This window comes from Vipera berus (assembly GCF_964194415.1).
Source record: "Vipera berus genome assembly, chromosome: 5".
Classification (NCBI taxonomy): Eukaryota; Metazoa; Chordata; class Lepidosauria; order Squamata; family Viperidae; genus Vipera; species Vipera berus.
This window is the reverse complement of record NC_138207.1, coordinates 46,044,411-46,054,197: the sequence shown is the minus strand read 5'-3', so window position 1 is coordinate 46,054,197 and position 9,787 is coordinate 46,044,411. Positions and strand designations below refer to the sequence as shown.

The 9,787-nt window shown below is 39.6% G+C and overlaps 1 protein-coding gene across 1 annotated transcript; it reads right to left on the bottom strand.

The window, feature by feature from the left end:
- Positions 1–126: 126 nt before the first annotated feature.
- On the bottom strand, positions 127–6,650 carry SFRP5 (secreted frizzled related protein 5; the record flags this gene model as incomplete). Its single annotated transcript, XM_081328405.1, has 3 exons — positions 127–678; positions 2,881–2,958; positions 6,128–6,650. 3 exons carry the CDS (start codon positions 6,648–6,650, stop codon positions 335–337), a joined length of 945 nt encoding a protein of 314 aa, XP_081184531.1. The 3' UTR covers positions 127–334.
- Positions 6,651–9,787: the final 3,137 nt, after the last annotated feature.

Here is a 9,787-nt window from a genome sequence, read left to right as displayed (position 1 = left end):
CGGAGGAATTTATTTCAAGTGTTCCACTTTAATTATATGTTTCCATTAAAATATTGAGCAATTCAGATGAAAAGAGGATACACTGAGTGTGATGATGTCATTGCTCAAAGCCACAAAGATTTGTGATGGTATACTGAGGATAAGGAGGTATTTCTGTAAGATCTCTTACAGAAGTCAGATGACCATCAACAATGCACAGCTTCTTAAAAATATTTTTAATTAAATCCAATTTTCCTATGGAAAACAGAATCCTTGGAAAGATGGACTCCAACAGCTTGTATCTTGATGTCAGCCTACCCATAGAAAAAGGATATATTTGAAGGGGGGGGGGCATTCAGTGGGAGTCTGATCCATAAAAGAATGGATAGTGCAAGGAGCATGGATAAGAGAACATGAACTTAAGGGCAAATTTCATTTCCTTGTTCTTCTTCTCCCAGCGGTAAATGGCCAAGACTAGCAGTCTTCCACCCACTTTTCGACCCATGACCAGAAAGCTGCCACTGAGGTCATCAAGCTGAGGGCAAGGGCACGTGCCTGCATTTTTCATATACAGTACCAGCTTTTTAGTGTCCTTGCGTTTCAGTGGCCCCACTTTGAGCAGTTTTTTTTTCTTTTGAGTGGCCACTAATCGCCTCTCCCCATTTTCCTTTTTGATCTCCTTGATGCGCATCTTCACCACTGTGGAAGAGAGTATAGATAATAAATTGCATTAAGAAATTACAACTTAAGGACTGAAGTCACTGAAGGGAGAACTAGAGAAATAGAATTGTAAGTATACAAATTATGGAGTTGATGAGTATTGTTCCTTTATTTTTAAGTTTCAAAACTGACCTTTAAAATGCTGGCAGAGGAAGACAAAAGATAGTAGATGTCCGACAAGTTGAAGCTGCATGAATAAATGGGAGATTTATTCATCCTTTGTCACATTCTCCTACTGGCTACTTTTTTTTGCACATGACAGATGTCAAGGCCCAACTACCAGATTTTTAGCTATGTCACATTGGTCACCTCTGAAGTCCATTATTGTTTCAGTAGTGAGAGTATCTGGGAAAGGTACAGATCATCCAATTTTTTTTAGTCTGAATTCCGGGGGTATTTAGATTGTTAAAAGAAGTTATGGAGCACAACAGCACTGAATGCAGTTATAGCATTATGGCAGACATGTCAAACACAAGGCCCAGGGGCCAGATCCGGCCCGCGAAGTGGTTTCATGTGGCCCGCGAAGCCATCCTGGAAACAGTGAGGGAACGGCCCCCACTGCCTTGGCCCTGGCCCAGAGACCCTCCTCCTGCCAGAGACCCTCAGATCTGTCCCACTCCTGCCCAGGCCCCCATAGGCACCCTTGATGCGAACGATGTAGAGCTGGCCATGCCCACCCAGTAGGCCATACGCACTCTAGCCATGCCCACCCAGTAGGCCACGCCCACCCAGGCCATACCCACCCGGCCCCGAGGGCAACCGCAATGCTGATGCGGCCCCCAATGAAATTGAGTTTGACACCCCTGCATTATGGGAATCACTGCAGTTATATTCATATACCACTTGTTTCATCTTTTGATTTTCCCATGTGAGGGGAATTCTTTGGGTGACTTGGCACAGATTATTTCTAACAGAATACCACCTATGAATAGACCTTCCAAAAGTCACAAGAATTGGATCATCCGAATTGAACGAGCAAATCTGTATTTGGTTATGTGGGAGAAAATGTGCTACCTTGGGAAGAGCTTGTTGTTACCATATACAATCTGGAAATAAAGGAAGGTCAGGTATTGATTTATAACAATTTTTTGGGGAAAAAACCCTGGGAAAAATTTAAGGGAATGTTACAAATTGTGTTTTTGAAGTGAAATATAAAAAAATAAGTTATTTCAGGTTTGGGGGGGAGGGGTAAGAAATGTGCTCGTCCCTGAATCAAATAGAGCAGAATTCAAGATTGACAATCTTAATGTGATACCAGAATATCCTGCAAGCCCATCTCCACTTCCACCTGTGGTAGTAAATTGCTTTCCTTTCATGGCACAATTGCCTTCACAAAGCAGCTGTCTTAGTCTGGGTAGATCTACCTTCTCCGAGGGTGCAAAAATGTACCTAAAATGTATTGTATTCGGCATTGGAGTAAACTGGAGTAAACAAGCTGGTACCATCTTGCTCCTATACAGTAGTTCCTTGACAAGAAAAAAAAAACTGGCGTCTTTAACAGCAGCTATTTCCAGATTTCTGTTTCTCTAGATTGATTATTCTAAATATCTGGTTGACCTCATTCTTTGAAAGGACTGAATTTACAACAACTACATAAATATTTTATTATGATTATTTTTAAAATGTATACCCTGGCTCTTCTGCAAGGACTATTCAAGGCAGCAAATAAATGATACAACCTTTTAAATGGAGAACTACAAAAGAAATTTAAAAAATAAATAGAAAGTACAGAAAATACTATTAATTATAGGGGATGAATAGAGCACTTTTCATTATTATTAGTGCCTGGAGATTGTCTTTAAAAAACAAATTCTATAATCAGGCTGTTAATAGAACTTTGTTTTTCAAATGTGAGAATATTCAAAGGTGTTGGAAGATATAAATCAGGCAGATCTAAGTGACAATGCTGCTTAGAAATGTGAGAAAATATCCTAATTCAATCTATTAAGAGATGAGATGGGTTAAGACGAGACTTTTTTCTGCAGTCAGAATTAAGAGATATTGTGAGTCAAAAATAATATTGATTTGATTCCAGAAACAGTCTGGAAGCTGCTGAAGGATCTGATTGAAAATAGGTGTAGTTCAAGCAGGGAAAGGGAAGTAAAAATTAACAAATATACGACATATTCCCAACAGCTGCTCATCCCAGATCCCTGCTGCTACTTTGTGTGTATGATTTACCAAAGTCACTTGAACACATCTGCTCCATGATGCCATCCGCTGTGTGTTCCATCTCGCACTGGGTGCAAATCTTTGACACTGTAAAATGAAAAAAATGAATATGAGGTCAGAAAAACTGGGCATACTTAGCATTCTGCCATGTATATTCCTTTCTCTGTTTTCATGGGCAATTGATTTCAAGTGATGATGGTGATGTCCTAATTACTTTGCCTTGTTATGAACTTTTTAACTGTCATGAAATATCCTGAACAAACAAAAAATAGGGTTCAGTTCATCCAGAGAGGAACTGAAGAGAGTGGGTATAGGAATACATTTTAGGGAAACTTTTTTCCTGTATTTTGTTCCCACTTTCTTTTATTATGCAGACATTTTTGTCCCAGTTGATTTCCATTTATTTTTCCTAGCTTTTGAATTAAAAGTCTTGACAATAAAAGGAGTGAGTTTAAAGGATATTAGGAAAATCAAAATACATTGTCTCTAAAGGATCTTTATAAATCAGGAGATTTTTTTTTGTTAAAAAAAATCAAAGACTTTGACTTCTTTGGGGAAAAAAAGCCTCAAGTAAAAGCTAAATAATATAGAACTGCTATCGATATAATTTTTTTGAAGTGTTAGCTACTAGAAGGTAGAATACTGATCAAAAAACTTTCTCAAATTGGTGGTATTTATATATGCAAGGAATAAACTCCAAACATCTTAGATGTTGGCCACTGGATAGTGGGAGCTATAGACCTTCACCCAACCTATAGCTAAAGATTATATGCGATATTCAACACTTTGGATGCGTCCCTCTTGAAAACAACCTAGCTACTGAATTGCATTTTGCATTGTATTTTTAACATAATGTTAAAATGGGGATGCTTAAATAAAGAAAGATATAATTAAAGTTGGACCTGTGCTGTGAGCTTGAATTAAAAATATATCCCAGATACATAAAATACATTGCAAGGTAAAGGTAAAGGTTTCCCTGCCAATTGTTTCTGACTCCAGGGCACGGTGCTCATTTTCATTTCTTGGCCAAGGGAGCCAAGTGTTGTCCAAAGACAAATACATTGCATGGGAATGTTATTTCTTTAGCCTTTTTGTTATTCTTGTTTCTTGGATTCAGCATCAAGCACCAAACATAACTTGCTTTACAAGCAGGCAGGCAAAAATTCTTGCTAGCAAAGACCTCTTCAGTCTGCCAAACATTATAGTAATCAATCAAGTTATTGACTAAAAACGATAGTAAGGACAAAATAAAAGCAGAAGATCTGCACTGCCCTTTTGAAGCAATGCAGGGTGAAACCCCGTTAGAAGACATTATTAGCTATTCCTAAATATCCAATGGGGTAGGAGTCAGTTGAGATTACCCCAAAATATATTTCATAGTAATCATGTTCCCATGATAAATTTTTGATTTGGGCCAAATTCCCCCTGCACTGGCAGCACTCATAGCTCAGTCAAACTAGGAATAGTGACTTTGTGGAATTCTTTGTGCTCTGTGAGAGTCTGTCTGTCTGTCTATCTAATCTGCAAGGCAGACAGATTAGTGCTGATGTTTCAAAATCATTTTAATATTCCTCTATTTTCCTACTGTTTTTTCTCTTGCTATTAATAAAATGAAAAAGGGAAAATAAAAGTTTGTTGATGGAAGCACTCTGAATTACTCTGTCCGTCTTAGGGATCAGACACAGGCTGTACAGCAGAGCAATTCTGAAATGAGCTGGAGCTGAAAGCTGTGCTGGCACTATTTGTCAACTTTGTCAATTTGAAGATATGTGGATTTCAATCCCCAGAATTGTCAAGGTTGAGAAACACTATGTGCTGGAGTTTAGCTATTCCCCTAACCTTGGCCTTAGAAGCTTCTAAAGCCGGGGTTAGGGAAATGGCTATATCTGCTTCTTGTCCCCCCAAAAAATGCTCTCATAAAAATTGCTCTGAATGCTGTAGAGTTTGGGAGCAAAATAATATGCTTTGCCTCCATAAGTACTCTTGATCACATTCAGAAGCCTCTTTGTGGCAAATGGTGCTTACCAGATCCCAGATGTAGATTGGTTCTTACCAGGTCCAGATTTGGTGTTCACCAAGTCCAGGTGTAGAAAAGCAGAGAGTTTCTGCGTTCTTTTTCCAGCTTGCTCTATGATCAGAATACCTCTGAAATTAGCCTGGCTTCTCTTTTGATCAAACAGCGCCTCCAGCTGGCTGCTGTACCAAAGAGTTTGCAGCTATCTACTGCTTGTAGATAGCAGATGTGCATGCCTGTGTGTGGGCAAACATTTGTCAGTTTTAGTTCTGAAATCTCTGTATCCCTATTGTGTTTATTGATATGAACCATTGGAGAGAAGCTGCTGCAGTGATTCCTAGAACTGCATGCCTGAGAGGACGAACACCTTCAAAGTTTATTAAGTGAAAAAGCTTGCACTCCTACAAGAAGCATACTAGAGAAAAAGCTGTTGGATGTTTCATCCTACAGTATATGAAAGCTACTGCTTTTGTAATTGGGCTTGGAAGTAATATTCCATAACAAAAGAAACTCTGTACAGCAATCCTGAGATCATTAGAAGGAACTAATTACACATGAGGCTACTAACAGACTGTATTTTTCACTGTAGTAACACACATGTTAATTACAAAGAACTGGGATATATAGACAGATAGCAAGAGAGAACAAAAGCCCCAGGGTCCTCAAGATATGAGGATGATGAAGCAGAAGGTATTGCCCTGCTCTTTCTTAGAATACAGAGGGGGGAAAACATTGATGTGGGAACAGTGTTGTGTGGCAAATGTCAGTACAAGTTGCCTAATATGTAGAACCTTTAAAAGACAAGAGGGTAGGAGTCCAGAAGTGTTTTCCAATCTAAGACAACTTCTAGGTTTATTGACTTTAAGTCTAGAACTTTCCAGCCTGCATGGTGATTGCTGAGAATTCTAGTGCAGGTAGTCCTTGAATTACAACAATTCATTTAACAACCATTCAAAGTTACAACAGTACTGAAAAAAGTCACAAACAGTCCTTGCACTTATAATTGTGCCAGCATTTCCATGGTCACATGATCAAAATTCATAAGTAAAGGAATACCTATAGTAGAAATCCAAACATCTGGAAGCCTTGACACTGGGAAACACTAACATAGACAGAAGCATGCATAAGATTTGTTTCTGGGAACCAAATTCCAAGGAGCGTTGTAAAGTGGGTTACTATGGGAATGTTATAAGAAATAGCTATTAATTTTTTCCCCACCTCCCCTGCCCTCCATGCTGTTACCTGGTGGCTGAGTAACTTGGTTGTTTCCAAACTGCACTGTGATGCACAGGTCGTTGTCAAAGGGAAATTTGTTGCAGTTGAGCATGTCAGGCCAGGGGAAGCCATAGGATTCCATGACAGGCGCACATGAATCCCGCACAACTTCACATAAGGAACGGCATGGATAGATGGGTTGGTCCAGACAGACGGGTGTAAATAGAGAGCAGAGGAAAACTTGTGTGTCTGAGTGGCATCTCTTGGCCAGGAGAGGTACCCAGCTGCTGGCTTGTTGCTTGATCTCAGGCATAGAATCATGGTCCAGCAGATTAGGTAAGCGCATGCGTTTGTAACCCACATTATGGCAGAGCTGTAGGTCAGCTGGGATGTCTACACACTGTGATTGTTTGGTATAGAAGCGTCCATGCTGAAAGTTTTCTGAAGGCCAGCTGTAGTAATCATATTCCTGACTCATGGAATGCACCCAGCCCTGCACCAGAGCCAGTAGCACTGCACCCAGGACATTCCATTGACAGAGTAAGACCATGGTCCAGAGATGACGTACCTCTGCTGGAAAAGAGGCAAGTGGAACTGAGTTGCCACAGGTGCTACTGGCAACTAACTTTACTGCTCAGTCCTAATCCCAGTCAAACTAAGCTGCCGGTCTGCTATTGAAACCAGGTACCTATGCCCAGGAAAGCAAATCTCTTCTCCCCGTGTAGTTCTTGTCACTATCAGTGGAATGGAAGGAGCTGAAGCTGGATTCACTTAAAGCCTCTGCTCCAGGCTATTTAGCACCACCCCCTCTAAGTTTGCAAAGGAGCCTCTCGAGTGGGGTGGGGGTGGGGTGGGGTACCCAGCAGCCAATCTTCACTAGCAAGCTTCCCTCCTCCCAAGACTGACTTGGGTGCCAGCCACCAAGATGTCCCCACCTCTAACTCTCCTCTATCCCTCAGTCTCCCCCCACCCCCTTCGTCTTCCCTTTTCTGGACCATCTGGGTTGTTCGTTTGCCTTTCACAACAGCCTTGCCCTGAAAGGCTACAAAGCAGCTCTCGTTAGCCACAGATTTTCTTTCCCCAGGCTTCCTTTCTGGGGTGTATTAAAAATGAGCAGATTAGTATAAAGCTGCTTTCATTCTCCTGTCCTAGTTCAGGTGTGAAATATGTTAGTCCTGTTAAGCCCATGAAAAACCTATCTATTTTGATTAGCAGTCTCCCTCATGCTAAAAATAAGCCACTAAGGACCACATATTAGCTGTGCTTTTATGCCATGCAAACCCATGATTAAATGAATTACCCTGATTGCCCAAGTTTGCACAATACATTGAACTCTAAATTAACCACACTGACTAGGTTTATCCACTATAATTGATGATGATAATCTTTATGCCAGCTTTCTGCTTAGCAAAGGCATTTGGTATTACAGTTAAAACAACACCTACAGTGTGGTATTTAATGTACAGTAAAAAGGTAGAATAAATGATATACAAACAAAAAATGAAACCACAGATACAGTATTTGTGCATTCATTCTGATTATTTACATCCATTTCCAAATCCTTCTAATTCTATCCAAGTGGTTTTCAAGCAACATAGATAATTCAATAAAAACTTTTTTTAAAAAAATTAATAAACAAACATAGTAACTAAACCCCTTCCCCAAGGCAGTTGATACTAATGGCCTTATAGCGGAGAAGGGAGAATTTTGGAGAAAAGGCTTTGATAACCCCCCCTCCCCTCCCCGGCTTAATCAATAACTCAGCCAATTCTGATTCAGGAGGCTGTGTTTAAAACATGCCATAGTTTAACCCAATCATAATCCTTTTGTGGCAATATAGCTAGAATAAAATCTGTTAAGCTTTCTAATACTTTACCTTATATTTCACAGCTGTGATGTATAAAGATAGCACTACAGGGTCTGGGATAAACCCTGAAATGTTCCCTTACCTAGTCTGTGTCCAAACTAGGACACGTTTGAAAAAAGAAGAAGATGGGCTTGAATGTCTGCCTATTCCTCTTATAAATTCCACATAGGTCAGTGTTTCTCAACCTTGGCCACTTTAAGGTGAGTAGACTTCAATTCCCAGAATTCTCTAGCCACTGATGTAAGTGATGGTGCAGAGCTACATGTCTTTGAAATCTGTAATTGAGATTGAAACCAACCATCTACTTGAGCTAAGGGTCAGAAGGTTGTGTCCTTGCTGACTGTGTGAATGTGCCTGGAAGGCAGCATTGAATCCTATTGAACGTGGCATGTATTCATTTTGATGGGATGTGTTAAACCACTCATTTTTTTAGGAAGTGATATTGAATCTAGATGGTAGCAAAGACAAAATTTCTATATTCCTATATTGCCATTTAGTTGTAGTTTGGATTTCTGCAAATTCAATCCACGTACTTGCACTGTCTTTGGATGTGTAGGATTATAATGCACAACATCTCTAGCCAGCATAGTCCTTAGATATGCTGGAGGTTGAGGGGAGTTACAGTCCAGCATATCTGGAAAAGCTAAACTTAGCTATTACCTGAAGCCTTTGCTTTCTGCAATATAAATATATCCACCAGACTTGGACTCCATTACTTGGGCCAACTGTGAGATGATAGTACAGGTAAGTCCTCGCCTTACAACAGTTTATCTAGTGACCATTCAAAGTTACAACAGTAGTGAAAAAAGTGACATGACCATTTTTCACACAACCATTTCAGCATCCCCATGGTCATGTGATCAGAATTCAGACACTTGGCAACTGACTCATATTTATGATAGTTATGTTATGGGTCATGTAATCCTCTTTTGCAACCTTCTGGCAAGCAAAGTCAATGGGGAAGCTAGATTCACTTAACAACGGTGTTACTAACTTAACAGCTTCAGTGATTCATTTAACAACTGTAGCATTTAACAAATGTCTCACTTAGCAACATAAATTTTGGGCTCAATTGTGATTGTAAGCCGAGGACTACCTGTACAGAGTCAGAGGAAGTGGGGGCTTTTTGGTAGCTGTTTGCTTCCATCTAGTTATCCATATTTTTCAAGCCCAGATCTAGTAGCTCTAGATATAAATATGCATACCCATTATAGAATAAAAGAGGAAGCTAACCTACTTGATAATATGCTAAAATTGCCATTGTATTCTAAAAAGAATTTTGAAATCAGCAGAAATTTAGCCCATGTAATTTTCTTCTTGCTGTTGAATGATTTGACTGTTGTTAAATATTTTTAATTCACTGACCATTTCCAGTAAATGTGAATTAAGTGTACAGCATTGTCACTAATGTTTGTGATTAAGTAAGGTTGTGGAAAAGAACTGCAAAGTTCTGGATGACTGCTAAATGTTAGGTAATATACAAATATCTCTTTGCTTCTGTCTAGTGGTTATCTAGACATTTTTCAGCCCTAATCTTATACTGTAGCCCTAAGTCAAACAAATATTCTCTTAATAAGAAACAGTCTAACCTGAAAAAGTTGGGACTGGGATAAATACTGGAGCCCATTATATTGACAGAAACCTAGCTACTCATTAAAAACAATGTTTTATAAATCTTGTGAGAATTTAGGTTGCAGCCAACATCACTAGAGAATTGCTTCAAAGGTCAGACTAAAAGCAACACGAAGCCAGAAAACCACCAAATAACATTATTTGGGAGAATTGATATGCTACCACTCTGCAGTGAAACGTGTAGAGTT